This window comes from Podarcis pityusensis (assembly GCF_964106645.2).
Source record: "Podarcis pityusensis genome assembly, chromosome: 2".
In the NCBI taxonomy this organism is placed as follows: domain Eukaryota; kingdom Metazoa; phylum Chordata; class Lepidosauria; order Squamata; family Lacertidae; genus Podarcis; species Podarcis pityusensis.
Window position 1 is genome coordinate 7650699 of NC_138029.1, and position 19470 is coordinate 7670168.

Consider the following 19470-nt stretch of genomic DNA (forward strand, 5'->3'; position numbering starts at 1 on the left):
TCCACTCCTTTCAGTTCTGAATGGTTTCAGCACTCCAATTTATTGACACCCACACTATGTAAACCATAAGCGAACTGACACACAGCTATCCCTCTGAATTTGCACTCGCCAAAATTTCGCAATGCAGTCTGGAAGCACCAGAAAGTTATTTTCTTTGGCATCCAAAATAGTTCCAGACGTTCCTCCTTTGATTTAGCTATCATAGAGAGAAATGCCCAGAAGATTAAATTTGCCTCCCGTGTTGCTGCAGATCCACATTTTCATTTGTGTGTTTCTCTCACACAGGTTGCAAATCATTCCAACAAGTCATGTGTGGAGTCTGTCTCTATTTACGCACTAAAATTCATGCACCAAAGCAAGTCGGCCAGGTCCAGCCTCACCCTTCCTTTAAATATATATATATATATATATATATATATATATATATATATATATATAAAATTTAAACAAAACGTATTATCCAAAAAACATATCATCCTTAATTCCCCCCCCCCATTTTTCCTCCCTCCCCCACCCTCCCACACAACCCCCACCCACCCCCGACTTCCCTCTGTTCCAGTCTTTGGTTTCTCTGTAAATGCTGTTCTCTGCATGTTACAAAGTTGTGTAGATCCTTAAATTGTTTAACTGATTATTGCCAATAAAAAGTTTGTTTATTCAAAACCTGTCAAGGAGTCCAATTCACTTTGTTGCCTCTTCAAATACTTTGTAAAGTGTTCCCATTCATCTTTAAAGTCACAGTTATCCTGGTCCCGTAGCTTATGTGTTAATTTTGCCAGTTCTGCATAGTCTACCAGTTTTTCTTGCCATGATTCTTTAGTTGGGATTTCTTCAGTCTTCCATCCTTGTGCTATTAGGACTCTCGTAGGCATTGTCACATACATGAAGTTGTTTTTCAGCTTTTTTGGCAGGTCTTTCCCTACAACCTCTAACAAAAATGCTTCAGGTTTTTTGACAAATGTTAGATGGAACATTTTCTTCAATTCGTTACAGATCATTTCCCAATTTTTTAAAATTACATTACAATCCCACCACATATGATAAAATGTCCCCTCCTTTTCCTTACACTTCCAACATATATTTGAACTAGTTTTGTACATTTTCCCTAACTGTACTGGTGTCACATACTATCTGTACATCATCTTCATACAGTTCTCCTTCAACAGGGAACAGTCTGTAAATTTTAAATCAGTTTTCCATAATTTTTCCCAATCTTCCATCATAATGTTGTGACCTACATCTTGTGCCCATTTGATCATGACTGATTTTACCTCTTCATCTTTCGTCTCCCATTCTAATAGTATGCTGTATGCAGCCTTCAGTGATTTCACTTTCCCTTCAATCACTTCCATTTGAAACCTAGATCTTGTGTAGCTAAATCCTTTCTTACTGTCTTTATATGTTTCATATAATTGTCGATAGTGCAACCAACTCTGAAAGTGATCTCTGATCTCATCGTAATCTCTTTCCATTTTCCAACATGGTCCTTTAATAAATCAACACATGTGAGCCATTTTCCTTCCTTTCCTAGTGGTTTGAGCAGTAATGCTTCATGTGGTGAAAGCCACCACGGGGTCTTTTGTCCCAATAAATCTTTGTATCTCTCCCATACTCTCATTAATGATTTTCTAATTATATGGTTATAAAAACATCTATGAACCTTTCCTTTCCCGTACCATAGATATGCGTGCCAGCCAAATCTGTTGTCATGTCCTTCTAATTCTAATGCCTCTTGCTTATCCAATCTCATCCAATCCCTGATGCATACCAAACAAGCAGATTCATAATACAATTTAAGGTCTGGGAGGGCAAACCCGTCTCTATCTTTTATATCTGTAAGTATTTTATGTTTTATCCTTGGCCTCCCCCCCCCCAGATAAATTTTGAAATCTCTCTCTCATTTTTAAAAAACATTCATCTTTCAGGATGGCTGGTATTGATTGAAAAAGAAATAGATTTTTTGGCAACACATTCATTTTGATCGCCGATATTTTTCCTAACAATGAGAGATTCATTCTGCTCCATATTTCTAAATTTCTTTTTACCTCAAGCCAAATTTTTTCATAATTATTTTTAAATAGGTTTATATTTCTTGATGTTAACCAAATCCCTAAATATTTGACTTTTTTATGGACTTCAATCTCAGTACTTTGCTCTAATTCTTTCCTCCACTCTTCTTTTAAATTTTTAATTAATAGTTTAGTTTTATTCCTTTTTAACTTAAATCCTGCCACTTCCCCAAATTTCTGAATTTTTTCTATTACTTTAGGGAGTGAAGTTTTAGGTTCTTCCACTGTTATCACTAGATCATCTGCATATGCTTTTAACTTGAATTCGCTTTTCCCAGTTTTTACACCTGTAATCTCTTTGTCTGCTCTTATATTTTTGGCAAGTACTTCCAGGACCAGGATAAAAAATAATGGTGATAATGGGCATTCTTTTCTCGTTCCTTTTTTTTTTTTTTTAGAAGATTTTTATTAAAGTTTCAATAAAAAGTTAAACAGAAAAACATAAAAAAGAAATACACAAATACACAGTACATAATCCAAAAAAGAAAAAAACACAAAAAACACAGAGAACAGAAAACAAAAAAAAAGAAGAAACAGAACAATTAAAAACAATATCACCTTTTCATTTCCGTTTTTAAATTTACTTATTTTCTGGACCTCCTCATACCTCCCTCTTTTGTATTCCAGTCCAAATTGTTTGTCCAGCAATTTCTTTTCCACTTTTTTAATCCCAATCTTTAATCTTAATGTAATATAGCATTAAAATTTTACCTCTTAAATATCAAATTTCCATTTCCTTAAACTTCTTTAATCCTAATCTTTAATCTTAGTCTATCTATAACTTTATCTATCTATACTAACTTTATCTATCTAACTTTATCTATTTTAGTCTATCTATAACTTTAAATCCTGTACAGCTGGAAACCACTTATTTTCAATCCAACATCACTCTAACATTCTTTAATTTTGCAGTGTTTCTGTAGATAATCTTTGAATTTCTTCCAATCTTCCTCCACCGACTCTTCTCCCTGGTCACGGATTCTGCCAGTCATTTCCGCCAGTTCCATATAGTCCATCAGTTTCATCTGCCATTCCTCCAGCGTGGGAAGTTCTTGTGTCTTCCAATACTTTGCGATGAGTATTCTTGCTGCTGTTGTTGCATACATAAAGAAAGTTCTATCCTTTTTTAACACCATTTGGCCGACTATGCCCAGGAGAAAGGCCTCTGGTTTCTTGGGGAAGGTATATTTGAATACCTTTTTTAATTCATTATATATCATTTCCCAGAAAGCCTTAATCTTTGGGCACGTCCACCGAAGGTGAAAAAATGTACCTTCAGTTTCTTTACATTTCCAACATTTATTATCGGGCAAATGATAGATTTTTGCAAGCTTGACTGGGGTTATGTACCACCTGTATATCATTTTCATAATATTCTCTCTTAAGGCATTACATGCCGTAAATTTCATACCTGTGGTCCACAACTGTTCCCAGTCAGCAAACATAATGTTATGTCCAACGTCTTGTGCCCATTTAATCATAACTGATTTTACCGTTTCATCCTGAGTGTTCCATTTCAGCAGCAAGTTATACATTCTTGACAAATTCTTAGTTTTGGGTTCTAACAATTCAGTTTCTAATTTTGATCTTTCCACCTGGAAGCCAATTTTCTTGTCCAATTTAAATGCCTCCATTATCTGAAAATAATGAAGCCAGTCTCGCACTTTGTTTTTTAGTTTTTCAAAACTCTGCAATTTCAGTCTATCTCCATCTTGTTCCAAAATTTCCCAATATTTCGGCCATTTGACCTCCATATTGAGCTTTTTCAAGGCTTTCACTTCCATTGGTGACAGCCACCTTGGGGTTTTGTTTCTAATAGATCCTTATATCTTATCCAAACATTAAACAGCGCTTTCCTGACAATGTGATTTTTAAATGCTTTATGTGCTTTGACCTTATCATACCATAGATATGCATGCCATCCAAATACATTGTTAAAACCTTCTAGGTCCAAAATGTCAGTGTTTTCAAGAAGTAGCCATTCTTTCAGCCAGCAAAAAGCTGCTGATTCATAGTAAAGTTTGAGGTCTGGCAGGGCAAATCCACCTCTTTCCTTTGCATCCGTTAGTATTTTAAATTTTATTCTGGGCTTCTTGCCCTGCCAGACAAATCTAGAAATATCTTTCTGCCACCTCTTGAAACAATCCATTCTGTCCACAATTTGCAAAGTTTGAAACAAAAACAACATTCTAGGCAATCTTTTCTCGTTCCTTTTTGGATCTTACAATCATCCGTTATCACCTGATTTATAATTAATTTTGCCTTTTGTTCTGAATAAATTGCTGCTATTCCTTTTAAAAATTTTGAGCCGCTTCTAATTTGTTCTAGAAGCTTTATCATAAACTTCCAAGAAACATTATCAAAGGCTTTTTCAGCGTCTATAAACATCATAGCTGCTTTCTTTTCATTTTTAGCCTCCAGGTATTCTATTATGGACGAGGACGCGGGTGGCGCTGTGGGTTAAACCACAGTGCCTATGACTTGCAGATCAGAAGGTTGGTGGTTCGAATCCCCGTGACAGGGTGAGCTCCCGTTGCTCGTTCCCTGCTCCTGCCAACCTAGCAGTTCGAAAGCACATCAAAGTGCAGGTAGATAAATAGGTGCCGCTCCGGCGGGAAAGTAAACGGCGTTTCCGTGCGCTGCTCTGGTTCGCCAGAAGCGGCTTAGTCATGCTGGCCACATGACCCGGAAGCTGTACGCCAGCTCCCTCAGCCAATAAAGCGAGGTGAGCGCCGCAACCCCAGAGTCGGCCACGACTGGAGCTAATGGTCAGGGGTCCCTTTACCTTATTCTATTATATTAAAAATATTCCTTATATTCTCCTTCATTTGTCTTCCTGGTAAAAACCCGGGTTTATCTTGAAGTATGTACTCATTTAATTTTTTTTAATCTGTTGGCTAAAATATTTGCAAACAATTTGTAATCATTATTTAACAAGGAGATAGGCCTATAGTTTTTGATTTGCAGCAGATCTGCATCTTGTTTTGGGATTACTGTTATATAGGCCTGTTTCCATGTTTCTGGGATTTCGCCTGTGTTCAATATTTCATTCATAACATCTTTCAATGGGTTCACTGATTGTTCATTTAGTTTCTTGTAATATTTTGCCGTAAAGCCATCCGGACCTGGAGACTTGCCATCTTTAGAGCTTTTTATTGCCTCAAGTAATTCTTGCATTGTTATCTGGGAGTTAAGAATGTTTCTTTGTTCTTCTTTTAACTGTGGCGTACTGCTACTTCTAATATACTCTTCTATCTTAAATGTTTTTTCTTTCCCTTGTCTGTACAGCTCAGAAAAGTATTTAATAAATCCTTCTCTTATTTCCTTCAACTTGTCTGTGATTCTGCCATTTATATTAATCAGCCTCACCCTTCCTACTCTAGGTGAAATGTAATTTTGCAAGCACTCTGCCCCTCTTTCTATCAGCAGGAGGGATGTGCTTCCGCAAGAAAGATACTCTCAACCCCAGGCTTTCTTCCTGCTCTAGACAAATGATTTATTTGCTCTATCCATACATGAACAGAACACAGGGGGAAGGGGCTGTATCTGTGGCACGGAGCTCTGCAGTGGGAGGGATTCCATGTGTTTCCCTCACCAATAGATTCCCCAGTTAGTTTAAAGAAGGTAGTTAAATTTCACCACCTAATTGGGTTAAACCAATCCTAGCCAGAATGGAGGAGTCCTGTTGCAACCAATGGAGTATGAAAAACAGGAACAGGCAGATAAGGAGAAACTGCAAACGGAATTACCTGCGGCACAACTGAAGCTGAGAGCCTTTCCTCTCATCAGCTGCAGGTCTGTCTCTTCCCTTTTCAATTATACATGATAGCTAGTAACTTCCAGTCACCACTGACATGTGCTCAGGGGAGGAGCTTCATGCTCCGGCACTGTGGGGGCGGAGAGCAGGCGGGGTGGGGCTGGCGTGTGTCCTGGGGGCGTGGCATGCCACCTGAGGGAGCTTGGTGTCCAGCGCGGGCGGGGCAGCTGCGATGGCACCTCACCAGGATCGCGCTGCCGGGGCGGTGCGCTGCTCCCGCACTCCTCTTCCTCCTCTAGTGCATGTGCTCATAACAACTTTATTTCAAGCCAATATTCAGTAGGTGACACTTTTCTCAACCTTCAGGCTGGGGGAGAGGGGAAGCTTCACTTCCTGAATTTCTTCTTCCTTTGCACCCCTGAAAGGCCCAGAAACATTTCCAGAAAAAGTTCAGAACCTTAAAAGGTACAAGATCTACTCCAGTCTCATATTTCTTCCCATTTATTACTCAGAAGGAGATAAGAATTTAGCACTTAGTAAAAACACAGCATCAAAAAGATTGGTGTCCATCAACTACAAAATATCTAGTGACATTTGATGGGAACAGTTTGTTCCCAGAAAACAAGCCTGTGAATTAGACCTTGGAAGAGTTAGGCTGGTGGGCCACAATGCGTCTATCTTCTGTTTTAATTAAGAGTGGAGAAAACAGTTTTAAGCTCTTACACCGACGGCATCTAACACCACAAACATGTAATCACATGAATTTGTCTTCATCTGCACTTTCTTGGAGGGGTTTTAGTGTTGTTGGCCCCTGTTCCATCTGTGGTGCCCCTGTGAGAAAATAAGGCGTTTCTGCTTCAATAAATTAGTCTCATTACTTGACATAGCAGTTTCATGTGTTGTGCAACTGGCTCTGTTTCTCATGAACATTGAAAGAACTTGCAACCTAAGAAACTAACCTCATTCCATCTTGTGCTGGCCTTGCAGCTTTTAACATGGATTTGGAAGAAATTGGATCAGTTGCAACAGATAATATGGACCATTGTGTCCTACTTGAGCGAACGGGGTAATTTGTTATTGATGAGGGGTTTTTAAATTTTGTAAGATGTTATTATAAGAAGAAAAGAAAAATGCCCCTTTTCCCTTATGGGGTACCCAAGAGCCCATATAGAGTCCTTTTTTAGGTTCTCTATCGGTAGGAGAAAATAAGAGGCCAGCCAGAGAATATTGAGAAGCAAAGCAGCTAGTAAGCATGATCTTTATTAACTGTTGCAACAAGGTGCTCACACCCCCACCCCACCCCATGCTGCAGGTAGCAGGCACCCAGAACAATGGTGTAAAGGTAAAGGTAAAGGTAAAGGACCCCTGAGCATTAAGTCCAGTTGTGACTGACTCTGGGGTTGCGGCGCTCATCTCGCTTTATTGGCTGAGGGAGCCGGCGTACAGCTTCCGGGTCATGTGGCCAGCATGACTAAGCCGCTTCTGGCAAACCAGAGCAGCACATGGAAACGCCGTTTACCTTCCCACCAGAGCAGTACCTATTTATCTACTTGCACTTTGACATGCTTTCGAACTGCTAGGTTGGCAGGAGCAGGGACCTGAGCAACGGGAGCTCACCCCGTCGCAGGGATTCGAACCGCCGACCTTCTAATCGACAAGGCCTAGGCTCTGTGGTTTAACGCACAGCACCACCCGCGTCCCTTGAACAATGGTGTACAAAGCCTTATATAGACTTTTTAAAATTGCCACCCTGCAGCCCAATACCACCCCCCAATACATCATACATACATCACAGAAGGGGCGGTCTACAACAGAATCCTGTCTGGCAGGAAACCTGTTGATGGGTTTAACTGGCTGTTTACCTGGAGAGCCTGGCCATCCTTTTGTGATGATAAATACTTAATTCCGGAGTGCATGTCACAGGCTCACCCTATTCATATCTTAAATGTGCCCTTAAGGCAGGATTTGTGAGCAAAGAGACAATGGGGAGGTTTTTCCCATTTCCTCTCTCCTTGTAGAGAAACATTTGAGGCCAATTTGGGAGAGACAAAATGGTTTCAGGACTTGTGTTGCGAAGTCACACTGCCTAGGCTAGTGCCATGGAGAGGTCACAGTGCTGCTAACACAGCAGTTTGACTTTATCCCTGGAGACACATTCCACACAGATGGATGCCAACAATAATAGTTAAGTAACTACGTCATTTTGCAACAGCAGAATGTTGGACAAATAACATAATATTTGATGGAAGATGACCTTGCACCTGAACAGAAACAGTACTGAATGTGAAAAGTACAGAACAGGAAATAAAGTTATGCCTTCTTACATCCCTAAATGCAAGTCATTAGGAATGTAAGCTCCAATCAGCTTGTTAGGGTGTGTTGCCAACATGTGCACTCGATACTCTAGTCTATTTCATCTCTGGGTCCTCGTTCCCATCCTAACCATAAGTCTCTGATCTCCTTTGAAAACTTAATAAAAACCCAGCATCAAAAAGACTGGAGTCCATCATCTGCAAAATACTTAGTAAAACTCAGTTGGGAGAGTTTGATCACATAAAAGAAATCAGGGATCGGACCTTGAGCAAGTACAATATGTGGTGCAATAATGGCAAAATAAGGCATTTGACCTGTTGGATGCTAATGCTGAGCTTGCACAATATTTGAGCTCAGTGCTGCTTATGTCTATAGATGTAGATAGGATCCTACTGTTCCTCCTTATTTAGTTGATTAGTTAATAAGCAGCTAGCTGGAGCTATTATTTATTCTTCTTTTAGCTTGCCTCTGCTCCAAGCAGCTCTTTGCTTCATGCAAAAATTCTCCTTCCCCTCCACAACACTGCGAGGAAGGCTAAATTGAGCAGTGGCAATTACTGTCAAAGACCAGCTCACGTAACACAATAAAAACAGCGTTCATAAAGATAAAATATACAATCGAACAGATTGCGGCATTAGCTGAGTCAGGGAAGTAAGGGTCTTCCAGTGAACTTCTTGGTGGAGCAGGAATTAGAAATCTCCTCCTCCAAGTCCTGCCAGGGGTGTGTATGCTTCCTAATGCTTGAATTCTTTTTCCCTGCAGGTTTCAGCCATGTGGCTCTACCTGGCTGCCCTGCTGGGGCTTTACTTCCTTCGCCGATGGTACCAGGAGAGACAGACGGTGGAGAACCTGACGGAGAAATATGTCTTCATCACGGGGTGTGACTCTGGCTTTGGAAACCTACTTGCCAGGCAGCTGGATGCCCGGGGCCTGCGGGTGCTGGCAGCCTGTCTCACGCGGAAGGGGGCAGAGCAGCTGGGCAAGGCCACCTCAGAGCGCTTGAAAACCACCATTCTGGATGTCTCCAGTACAGAGAGTGTGGCGGCCGCGACGGAGTGGGTGAAAGGGTGCATTGGAAGCAAAGGTGAATCTCTACCTTCCTTGTGGTGCCTCTGTGCTATTGGTGGGACCGGCGTGTGGCTCACAACGTGTAAAAGGAAGAATAAGCATAACAATTCAGAAAATACCTTAGAAATAATCATTATGAGCATTTAATAATAAATATCGGAGCCAACTCCAGATATTTGGTGCCTGAGAGCATGGGACACCCCCTCCAGGAGTCCTGGGAATTGTCGTTTGTCAAGGATGCTGAGTTGAAAAGTTGAAACAACATTCCAGCTTGACAGATATTTTCTCTAGTCTTTGGGGTTCCCAAGCTAAGTCAAACTCTTGATGTGGGGAAAGAGAATTGATTGTTTTAACTGCAAAGGGGAAAGAAGAAGAATGATGTGAAAATAAAAGGCAAATTTAACAGAGAAGGGCACGGGCATTTTTGTTGTTCTTTTGGTTACTTTTTAAATACTGTATCACTTTTAGGGTTTTGCTGCGTGAGGAGTTTCTGAATGCAGCAAAACTCTGGGCAGCAGCAGCGTGGCAACCCCAGAATCCCAACCCACAGCACACAGCAGCCACTGAGCCACACTATAGACCCCCATGCCGCCCTATGCCCCCCCTACAAGGGCATATGCCCCCTGCTACTGCTGGGCAGGAAAGAAAGGGAGAGAAAAGCAAGCTTTTTCATTGTGATTGACAATGAATTTTTTTTTTGGGGGGGGGGACTTGTATGCAGATCAGCAACCTGCCACCACTGTAGCTGCTGGGCAAATTAGTAAAGTCCTTTCCCGGATCTTGCTTTCACCGCTGCCAAGCATACACAAATGTCTGCTCCGCTGTTACAAGGAAGGCATTGCTGGCTTGGCTGGAGAAACTGCCTCTCACTTCTTCTCTGCCCTCACCTCTGCCCACCCACAAGGAGGGTTCTCAGCAGCAGCTTGGCCAGGTGACGTGTGTGTGTTGGTGGGGTTTCCACTTGTCCCTTGTAATAGGGGATTGCCCCTTATTTTAAGGGGAAATGCTGCATCATCATCATCATCATCATCATCATCATCATAATACCTTTATGGTCAATGTACAACCTGTGTACAATGAAATTAACCGAGCCTCCCCACCCCCCAAACACTCAGTCTCATTGCACTCTGTGAGCTTGTCGCAGAGCACACCCACCCCAAAAGTCAATTGCACTATATTACATTTTCCGTTCAGCAGCCTAACAGTCCACAGATAGAAACTGTTTTTTAGCCTGTTAAGGGATGTAGTTTGTCCCTTATGTCTGCCTTGCTTTCTCCCCGTACCCCCACCTCCTCTGCTGAGCTCAGCTGCTCCCTCCCATCTCTATCAGAGCTGCTGCCTCTCTCCTGCCTGTCCACTTTCCATTTCTCTCTCCTCGTCTCCCCTTTTCCCTACCTTACCCTCTCCTGTTACACTAAATCCAGTCAGAGACGCAGCTGCGGCCCAATGGAAGGCAGCAGAGGATGGCGAGTGTTTGGGGATGGAATGGAATGTGGGTCCTGGAACATGGAAAAGACTTAAGAGCCTCGGATAGAAGGTCACCAGGTTGATGGACTAGATGGAAGGGATAGAAGGGACTGATAAAACCCGAGACCAGGAAGAAGAGACGATGGATGAAGATTGGAAGAAAGTTCTAAAAATTCATTTAGAAAATCATTGTAAAATTAATGAGTATTAGAAAAATGTTGGAATGAAACTATTTGGCTTTAGTAGAAATGTTAAAAGGAATTATGTATAAATAAGTTTTAAGTTTTAAGCTTTAGAGCTTTTTATGGTAAGATAAGGTTAAAATAAATAAAGGTAATTTAATGACAGAATATAGTGAAAGATGGAAAGGATTTGCTGAGAAAATTAATAACTAGAATACAAAAAAGGGAGGTGTGAGGAGGTCGATGAAACAAGTTAACGAAAGATAAAGATTTGGGAATATTGGATTTGTTTTTAATTTTTTTGTTTATTTTTGTTTTTGGTTTTGATGTATTGTGTATTTTGTTTTTTCTTTTTTTTTCTTTTTATCGACTTGTATTGTTTAATTGCTCTTTTTGTCTACCTTTTTCTCTTTTCCTTTTTTTTCTTTCCTTTTTTTCCCCTCTGTAATTTTAAATTCTCAATAAATATCATTTTTAAAAAAATGGAATGGAATGTGGGTCCTCATTCCTTTTACATGCTTCCCTGACCCTGTTCCTTTACAGAGGGGTAGGATGGATATTTCAAACCTATTCTTTAGGTACCAAAGAAAACCTCTCCCCCAGAAAACCCACGAAAATTCAAGAAACTGTCACAATCCTAAATTCACTTTCAGCCTGATCCTTTGAAAATAGAAATAAGTCCCAATTAGTTCCGTTTAATTTACTTTCAAATAAGTACACAGCGGATTGAAGCCTTAAAATGGTTGTTGTTTTAGTTATTTCAATAAATTGATGCCTAATACTATGTACTGTTAAGAACAGGTTGAAAAATGAAGCACACATGTCACCCTAGTGGTTAGATGAAGTTGTCGGTCTCTGATGCGTGTGTGTGATGCAGCTACATGGAAAGGGACTTTGGAGGCAAAGCTCTGTGAGGAAGAGAAACAGAATTTGTTGCTATCTTCACCCCTCTTTCATTTTGGGGCTCGGTTTCTATATTTACAATTCTTCTGACAAGCAGAAATTCAGCACGTGGGGAGGATGTGAGTCATAGATATTAATGTGCATTGCTAACTGAGATCCATAAATTTCATTGGGTCTACTCTATGGGTATGGCCAGCACTGGAAACAACCCATTGTAATGGATAGCTTTGAAGTCATTTCTGCATCAGGTAATTTTTAGCCTCCCAATTCTCCCCAATGTCCCATATTTTGCCTGACCTGTCCCTTATTTTGTTCGACCAAAGGTGGCAACCCTAGTGTGTGGGGATTGCTTCAGCTGTTGAAAAATGTCACTTCAGTTGTGCTGTGCTCAGCCTGCGGCCTCAACACTGCTTGCGTTGCACCACCAGCAGTGACAACTTGGCCCCACAACCATGGGAGCCAGGGGCCATGGATACCATGCAGCCTGCATGGTCCTGACAACAAAATTTGTGGGAGTCGGCCCCTACGCCCTGCAGCTTGCTGCTGTGAAGCAACCACTTTACCAGGCCTCATGCAAGGGCCAGCCCTCCTAAGCACAAACCATCTATTCATGTGACAGCCTTATTTGTTAGGGTTGCTAATAGGAAAAACATCTCTTCTTTCTCACAGGGCTTTGGGGCTTGGTGAACAACGCAGGCACAGCTCTACCAACAGGTCCCAACGAATGGCTGACCAAAGATGACTTTGCAAAGGTGATCAGTGTCAACCTTCTTGGGATGATTGATGTGACGCTACACATGGTGCCTCTGGTGAGGAGAGCCAGAGGGAGGGTGGTCAATGTGTGCAGTTCGATGGGACGCCTGGCCTGCTTTGGAGGTGGTTACTGCCCATCCAAGTTTGGTGCGGAAGCCTTCTCTGACAGCCTGAGGTAAACAGAGCAGCTCTTTAATGTCCTCTTTTGCTTGCTTTAGTGCAACATCTGCCATACTCCCTAACCACTTGCCAGGCTGGAAGTGGCTGATGCGAGTCCTCCTGGTTTAGTTGCTAAGTCTGGGGAAAGTGGGCTGCAGGGAAGAAAGAGCTGGGAAATATGGCAGTTGCCCAGGGCTTTGCCCAAGACTCGCACAACTTGAGATGAATGTATCCAGGCACAGGCCATGTCCACATCTGGCCTTGAACCAAACTTTTCAAATCACAAGCCCGCAATTGGATGTGTGGCTCTCAGTCCAGGACCTTCTCATTAATGGTGAACATGCTATGGATGTCCCCCTGTTTTCCTTAGAATAGTTCGGGCCCAACATGCTTTATAGAAATGTTGATTACCATGTTGAAAAGTGTGTGCTTTTTCCAACTATTTAAAGGTAAAGGGACCCCTGACTATTAGGCCCAGTCGCGGACGACTCTGGGGTTGTGGCGCTCATCTCGCTTTATTGGCTGAGGGAGCTGGCTTACAGCTTCCGGGTCATGTGGCCAGCATGACTCAGCCACTTCTGGCGAATCAGAGCAGCGCGCAGAAATGCCGTTTACCTTCCCGTCAGAGTGGTACCTATTTATCTACTTGCACTTTGACGTGCTTTTGAACTGCTAGGTTGGCAGGAGCAGGGACCGAGCAACAGGAGCTCACCCCATGTCCCTTCCAACTATTTATGTACCACTTAATTATCAAAGTGTGGGACTGAGCAGTTATCTGTAGATATGCAATGCCCAGGCTCACGTAGCAGGGAGGTCACTTTGGGGCTGCTAACCCTGTGGTTTGACTTCACCCGCAGAGGCACACTCCATTCTCTCTTGATGCCAACAGCTAAGCTGTGAATGTGTAGCTTTTCAAGAGAAATTCTGTGTGACATCTTCTCATGGTTGTTTGCACTGTAATCTTTTTCTGCACAAAGGAGGTTTGGCAAAACCCTTAACTGCTCCTTTTTTAGAACACAGGGTCCCAGAACCCAAAAAACAGGTTCTTGTTCCTTTGATGCAAGTGACCTTTTCCCTCTTAACAAGAAGACTGGGCAGAGATGGCAGAGGCTGCAGGGAGGAGGGTGGGAAGCAGCCCTGGCAGAAAAGGCTCCTTGCTCTCTGCAGCAACTTTCCCCCTTTGAAGTATGTCCTCATGACTGTCTCTTAATACAACTGGTGCTGTGTCGTACACAATCCTCTCCTGGGTAGGGCGTATCCTGGCTCCTGCAAGAGGCAGAAGGCAGGGGAGCTGAATTTCCCATCTTTTCTTTCTCCTCAATTTTTGATTTCTTTTTCTTTAAAAGAAAGATGTTCCTATCCATGGACCCAAGTTCCTGACCTGCATTCCTGACCTATGACTCAGTAGGCAATGATGTTTCTTCCTCTGCATTTCAGGCGAGAGCTCCATCCTTTTGGAGTCCAAGTCAGCATTATTGAACCTGGTGGTTTCCAAACAAACATTTTCACACAAGCAGTAGAGAATTTAAAGAAAGTATGGAACCGAGTGCCGTCTGACATCAAAGAAGTCTATGGGGAACAGTACTTGGAGAACTGTGAGTAGACATGGGGGGGATTTCAGCATGGTTTGCATTTTCCTGCAAACTTACCCAATTCACACTCATGAAGCAATACATTAACCAATACATAGCTCTGCTTAGGAATTCAAACTCCTCTAAATTTAGCAACTAGTTCTATAAATCAACAATGTGTGCAAAAATGTGCATATTAGAGAGAAATTGGCATCAAAGGTATACACAAAAACGCACTAAGCAAATTGACCACAATAAACAAAAATGCACTACGCAAGGAAATAATGTTTGCGAAAATGTGTATATTGTGAAAACTGAAATGCTGATGACTTTCAAAAATCATAAACTGAAATGAGGAGAACCAAACTCAAAGATTTTGGAGATACTGAAACAGAGAGAAACCAAAATGGACAGGTTCATCATTGTAGATTTAAATCTTTTGAGAAGGTGTTCTGTTTTGAAGCCTCCAAAATAGTTCCAGATGCATCTGCTATGATTTATCGTATTTTTTGCTTTACAAGACTCACTTTTTCCCTCCTAAAAAGTAAGGGGAAATGTGTGTGCGTCTTATGGAGCGAATGCAGGCTGCGCAGCTATCCCAGAAGCCTGAACAGATTGATTTAGTTCTTCTAGGGAGAGGTATCTAGAAGCTAACCAGTCATAGAATCATAGAATCATAGAGTTGGAAGAAACCACAAGGGCCATCGAGTCCAACCCCCTGCAGGAAACACCATCAGAGCACTCCTGACATATGATTGTCAAGCCTCTGCTTAAAGACCTCCAAAGAAGGAGACTCCACCACACTCCTTGGCAGCAAATTCCACTGTCAAACAGCTCTTACTGTCAGGAAGTTCTTCCTAATGTTTAGGTGGAATCTTCTTTCTTGTAGTTTGGATCCATTGCTCCGTGTCCGCTTCTCTGGAGCAGCAGAAAACAACCTTTCTCCCTCCGCTATGTGACATCCTTTTATATATTTGAACATGGCTATCATATCACCCCTTAATCTCCTCTTCTCCAGGCTAAACATGCCCAGCTCCCTTAGCCGTTCCTCATAAGGCATCATTTCCAGGCCTTTGACCATTTTGGTTGCCCTCCTCTGGACACGTTCCAGTTTGTCAGTGTCCTTCTTGAACTGTGGTGCCCAGAACTGGACACAGTACTCCAGGTGAGGTCTGACCAGAGCAGAATACAGTGGCACTCTTACTTCCCTTGATCTAGATGCTATACTCCTATTGATGCAGCCCAGAGTCCATTCAGCTCCCAAAAGATTTAGGTTACCCCCTACATTTACAGCACTAACTTCTGTTTTGCTTCATATTTCTCACACACAGATTTCAAAATTGGCCAAGATACCTTTAACACTTCCAACAGCAAGCTTCACCTGGTCACTGACTGTATGGAACATGCCCTGACATCCTGCTCCCCTCGCACTCGCTACTCTGCAGGATGGGATGCAAAGCTCTTGTACATTCCTGCCTCTTACTTTCCAACGTCCATCGCTGACTTCGTGGCGAGCTGCATTCAGCCCAAACCTGCTCAAGCTGTATAGATTGCTTTGAAGAAAAACCTTTACAGTTGTCCAAATGAGCCAACAATCTGTGGATGGAACACAAGCCTAATTGCATCTTGATGTTTACGTTTTTATTTTGCTTGTTTATGCAAAATAGAAAAGGCAACAAACAAGCAAACTTTTGCAAGCAGTATACATTGCTTCGAAGAAAAATATTAGTTATATTGCCAAAGGGAAAGCCAGTAGATGGTGTTCCTGTTTTCAGTTTAGCTTATACTGTATGTTATTGCTATCAGGTGGTTGCTCGAGAGCAACATGCCTTACTGGTCTTTTCAAAAGCTTTATTATTAGTGCTGAAACCTTTACACTGCAGAATGCCTCTATTCCATGTCTTGCTCACTCACTAGCAGAATCTGAGAGTGGGCGGTCCTTAAACTTTCCCCAGCAGAGTAGTTTCTTGACCCCCAGCCAACGCCTCCCCTCTCTGCGCGAAAGCCTACTGCGCAAGGAAGGCTTGGGTAAAGGGGGACCTCCCTCCTTTCCGCTTTGCTCAGGCAAGGTGTCCTGGCACTGCCTTGCCTCCTCCGAACCCTGCAGCTCCTCCCACTAGAGGTGTGGCTTCCTTCCTCCGCTGAGGAAGTGCTTCTTCCCACGATTTTTGGAGGTTCTCTGTAATCCATCTGCCTTTCCGCCGCTTTCTGAGTTGATGGCAGTTCCCTGACATCCACCTCCTCCTCAAGACCCCCCTCCTCATTGGTAAGGTCTCTAACCATCTCCTCGACTCGAGTGTTGGCGGGTGATGGAGGAAAACCCCGGAAAGAACAGTCATCCTCCTCTGTGGATTCAAAAACTGTTTCCCATCCTCTCGGGTCCCTTCCAGCTGGTTGGACGTCCCAGTCAGATTCTTCTCCTTTGGACAATTCCCCGACCTCGTCCCTGCAGCCTTCCTCCTCCCCTGAAGATGGGAAACCTACAAAGTCCCCTTCGTCATCCGTGGGTCCGAACACCTCCTTCAAGAACCTCGCTTGGGGTTTAGGCTTATGTGGGTACAAAGCATGGAACTCCTTCACCAGATATTCCACTGTGATGGATCCTGCGGGAACCCACGTGTTTTCTGAGCTGGGTTCTCCCTCCCAGGCCACCAAGTACTCTACCTGGTGCCCTCTCCACCTGGAATCAAGTATTTCCGTTGCTTCATTACAACATTCCCTCTCCTCTGCATGTGGATGGGTGGACACCCCTTCCTCCTTCCCTGAGAATCCCTGCCCCTCCCTGTAATGCGAAAGCAGGGACCTATGGAATCACCGGATGTATCCTCATGCTGTCCAGCAATTTCAGCCTGAAAGTCACTGGGTTGACCTGCTGGATTACCTCAAAGGGCCCCAGCCATCTAGGCTGCACCCCCCTTTTAAGGGCAACCCCTGGGATGACAACCACACCCTGTCCCCCACCTGTATGACCTCCCCTGGCCTGCGGTGCCTGTCTGCCTGCCTTTTATAGACTTCCTTCGCCCTCTCCAAATTTAGCTGTAGTTGTTGGTGCAAAGCCTCCATCTCTTCTGCAAATTGCTCTGCAGCTGGCACACTCCATTCCTCCTCTCCGTGCCCTGGGAAAGCCCTGGAATGACACCTGTAGTTGGCCATAAAGGGGCTCATCCCCGTGGACACATGTTCAGCATTGTTATACGCAAACTCAGCAAGTGCCAATTTCTCCACCCAATCATTCTGCCTCTCACTGACATAGCAGCATAGGTACTGCTGCAATATGCTGTTCGCTCTCTTGGCCTGCCCGTTGGTTTCTGGGTGCCTAGCCGTTGAGAAGCTCACCTCTACCTGCAGCAGACTCATGAGTTTACGCCAGAATCACGAGGTAAACTGTCTTCCGTGATCAGATACAACCCTCAGTGGAGTCGCATGCAGCCTAAATATGTGATCCACAAACAGCCTGGCTGTCTCCTCGGCTGACACCGCATGGGAGCAGGCCACGAAGTGACACATTTTGGTCAGTAGATCGACCACCACCATCACCGCTGTCTTTCCCCTTGACTTGGGCAGATCTGTCATAAAATCAATGGACACCACCTCCCAGGGCCTCCCCGGTGTCGGTAAGGGTTCCAGTAACCCCGCTGGTGCTGCTCTTTCCCCTTTGGCCCTCTGACACCTGCCGCACCCTCAGACATATTTGCGTACACCCTCCCTTACCTTGGGCCACCAGAACTGTCTAGTGACTAGTAGCATGGTCTTATGCTGCCCAAAATGCCCAGCTGTGGGGTTGTCATGGAGCTGAGGATTTTTGCCCTCAATGGCTCTCCCGGCACATACAGTGCCCCTTTGTAGTGCAAGAGCCCTCCTTTTTTCCTTGAAACCCCCATTTCCCCCCTTTCCATCTCTGAGTTCCCTGATTTTAGTCTGAGCGAACTCATCGTGTCTGGTGAACCCCACCAGTTCCTCCTCCCCTGCCAGTGCTCCCCCAAATGAAGCTCCTGAAGCCAATTGGAAGCTAATCGGAAGCTGCACTGGACATTTTAAAAACATTCCGGTTTTCGATTGTTCAGGAGCTGAAATGTACAAGTTCCAAAGCGTTTGGCAACCAAGGTACGACTGTACTTTAATTGTATATTAGCACCTGTTGCTGTTTCTTTGCTTATTATGATAGTAGTTAATAAAGTTTGCTTCTACTGCCTAAAAGTTTGAGATCCAAAGAACCCGCTGCTGCCTCAGGATTACCAGGGGTGGGTGGTCGTTGGGGAGGCATAACCATTGGGCATTACACAGTTGTCCAAATGAGCCAACAAGCTGTGGATGGAATACAAGTCTAATTGCATATTTTAGGATCCTAATGAGAGGCAGATTTGGTCATCAGTACCTTAAGGAGAAGTGATTTATTATTATTATTCTGAACTATTCTCTGATACAGCTGAAACTGCAATGCTTTACCACTCATTTACCCAGGAAAAAAATACATGGGACTTCAGTCTAAATGGACATGCCGTGTCAGGCAAGTTTTTGAGTCACATGGCCTAGAAATGGTCATAAATGGTGCAACAAGAAAAAAATATAGCATCAGAATTGTAGAGTTGGCTGGTACCCCAAGGCCCATGTAATCCAACCCCTGCAATGCAGGAATCTCAGCTAAAGCATCCATGACAGATGTCCATCCAACCTCTGCTTAACAATTTCCAAGGAAGGAAGGCACACTTGGCAAATCCAACTCCTGCTCGGAAACCAATGTCCCCACTGTGGAAGGATCATTTACGGTCTCATTGTTAAAACCATGTTTATGAAAGACAATCTTCCTTGGCTACGAGTGACCGCCAAAGAAGAAGAACCCTCGTGGTGAGTCCTCGCCTCCTTGCCGGGGTGGGGAGTCTCTGGCACAACAGGAAAGTCAAGATCTTCCTTGCTTTCCTTCCACTGGTTCCTGCCTCCACTCATTTTCCTCTGACTGATAAGAGACATAGAGAACCCACCTTGGTGGAGAGTCAGGCTGTCAAAGCCAGGCCCTAGAACAGTTTTTGTTTTTATTGCGCTTATTGTGTTTTTATTTTGCATTTTTATGTTGTGAACCACCTTGGGATCCAGTAGCATAGCTTGGGGAGGGGGTGCCCAGCCCAGGCGGAGCTTACTTTTACAGGCAGCATGCCAAAGTCCAGGCGCGCCACACACCCCTAGCTACGTTCCTGGGCCAGGTCTACATAGGCCGTCGCTGGTGCTCCCTT

The 19470-nt window shown here is 43.5% G+C and overlaps 1 protein-coding gene across 1 annotated transcript; it reads left to right on the plus strand.

Annotated features, from left to right (window-relative positions):
- Positions 1–8910: 8910 nt before the first annotated feature.
- LOC308471057 (retinol dehydrogenase 7-like) lies at positions 8911–18439 on the plus strand (the record flags this gene model as incomplete). The annotated part of the gene is made up of 4 exons (XM_080994976.1): positions 8911–9223; positions 12429–12687; positions 14109–14266; positions 15574–18439. 4 exons carry the CDS (start codon positions 8911–8913, stop codon positions 15789–15791), a joined length of 948 nt encoding a protein of 315 aa, XP_080851102.1. The 3' UTR covers positions 15792–18439.
- Between the last annotated feature and the right edge of the window lie 1031 nt (positions 18440–19470).